We start from the raw sequence: 1,754 nt of genomic DNA, 5'->3' as shown, positions 1-1,754 counted from the left end.
ACGAACAAAGCTTAGAATTTTCAACTCAAATGTGAAGTCAGTCTTGTTGTATGGATGTGAGACGTGGAACGCATCCCATATGTGCATAAAGAGGATCCAGGTTTTCTTGAACAAATGTCTGAGGAGGCTGCTGAGGATCAAATGGACAGACAGGATCACCAACGAGGAAATATTAAGAAGAACCAGATAGAGCCCAGTCAGAGATGAGGTGGGAAGAAGACGTTGGCGATGGATTGGACACACTCTCAAAAAGTCAAGCAGCTGCATAACAAGAAAAGTGTTAGATTTGAACCCACAGGGTAAAAGATCAAGGAACTGGATGTACAGAAAAGTGGGAAGACGTGGAGTGAAATCAAGCGACTAGCCCAGGATAGGAAAAGATGGAGAGTGTTTGTTCGTGGCCTATATCCTGACCCAGGGTGAGAAAGGCAATGATGATGAGCTAGTTTGAAATGTTCCCAAATCTGATTGGAACCAAAGCTTTCAGCGAGGTTAATCCGGTGGGTAAATAACTACACCATTGAGGTCAACTTAGTCACTATATCAAATATTTGACGCAACAGAATGTTAAGACAATGAGTATAATAGATTTTTCTTTTTAAAAAGACCAAAGCAGCGGATGGTTTTTGAATACTTTACAGTTATCTAATTATAGGAAAGAAAAAGCTTCTGTCTTTTCAAAGACTAATGATTTGTTTTGACAAGGCTAGACATGTTCTTACAGTGTTTTGGTTCGAACCCTGAACGTTCATAAGAGTTTCTTCTGTACGTGCCAGATCTAAAACAGACATCGACAATCATGGGTTGCCATTTATTTTCCCCTTGGTATGCTCGAAAAGTTCTATATTATCATTATCCTTGTCTTTTCTTTTCAATCTTTTTCATGCTAAACTACCCTAGTCAACTTTTACCTTTTTGTACTTCTATATCTCAACTGTGAATGAGATGTATTAGGCCTTCATGTCATTTCAAGTATCCCGAGAACCCGCCGGCTGTGATTCCTTAAATGTAAAGTTGACATCAGTCGATTTTGCATTATAACTTTTAAAGTAACAGGTAAAGGTATAATTTTATATCTGAAAAGCAAAAGAATAGAATAGCATTCAGATATTTCCCCCCTGTGTTTGTTTAGTTTACCAGCAAACAACCATGATACATTTGTGGTTTCAAAGTCAAAATCATTCTTGAGATTCTTCATGAAGAGAAACAGCGAGACGAACTAGTTAGTGGGTATGTGGTCTTCATCAAGACAATATGCAGGCAATAGGAGTGCCCTTTCGTCTAACTCCGTCGAGAGGTCAGTGAACACAGTGGTAGACGTCCCAGGAGTATTACGACCATGACCAAAAGTCTGGACCAAACTGATCGGGAAGCAGTCGTCTTCCTTGAGGGTCACTATGGTTTCAATATCATTGTTCTCGAACTTATAAAGAAATGCGTGGAAGGTTTCAGGACCACTGCCGTAAACAAATCCTCCCAAACTTTGGATGGACTCCGGCAGACAGAAGCGGTGAGGCGGGGAAAGAATTGTCTTTTTGCACGTTTGTTCTCGTTCGTGTATTTCGTAGCTTGTATTGCTGATCGAGATGAGCCATTTTGCACTGGACGCGCCATAGGAAGACCTGGAAAGGAGGAGGGAGTAAAATATTGTGTGTTGCAAATAAAGGGTTGTGGGTAAGAGCATTGGGTTTTTTAATTGAATCACTGAAAATGTTTTGTAACTCAGGATTGAGCACATACTCATTGAATAATAT

At 40.0% G+C, this 1,754-nt stretch overlaps 1 protein-coding gene across 1 annotated transcript; it reads right to left on the bottom strand.

Annotated features, from left to right (window-relative positions):
• Positions 1-1,177: 1,177 nt before the first annotated feature.
• LOC106012273 lies at positions 1,178-1,622 on the bottom strand (the record flags this gene model as incomplete). The annotated part of the gene is given in 1 exon segment (XM_013084690.2): positions 1,178-1,622. A coding segment is annotated over 1 exon segment (403 nt), but the record flags the coding sequence as incomplete, so codon positions are not given.
• Positions 1,623-1,754: the final 132 nt, after the last annotated feature.

This window comes from Aplysia californica, unplaced genomic scaffold, assembly GCF_000002075.1.
Source record: "Aplysia californica isolate F4 #8 unplaced genomic scaffold, AplCal3.0 scaffold00309, whole genome shotgun sequence".
NCBI classification, from domain to species: Eukaryota; Metazoa; Mollusca; class Gastropoda; order Aplysiida; family Aplysiidae; genus Aplysia; species Aplysia californica.
The sequence above is the reverse complement of the archived record's forward strand: the minus strand, read 5'-3'. Positions and strand labels throughout refer to the sequence as shown.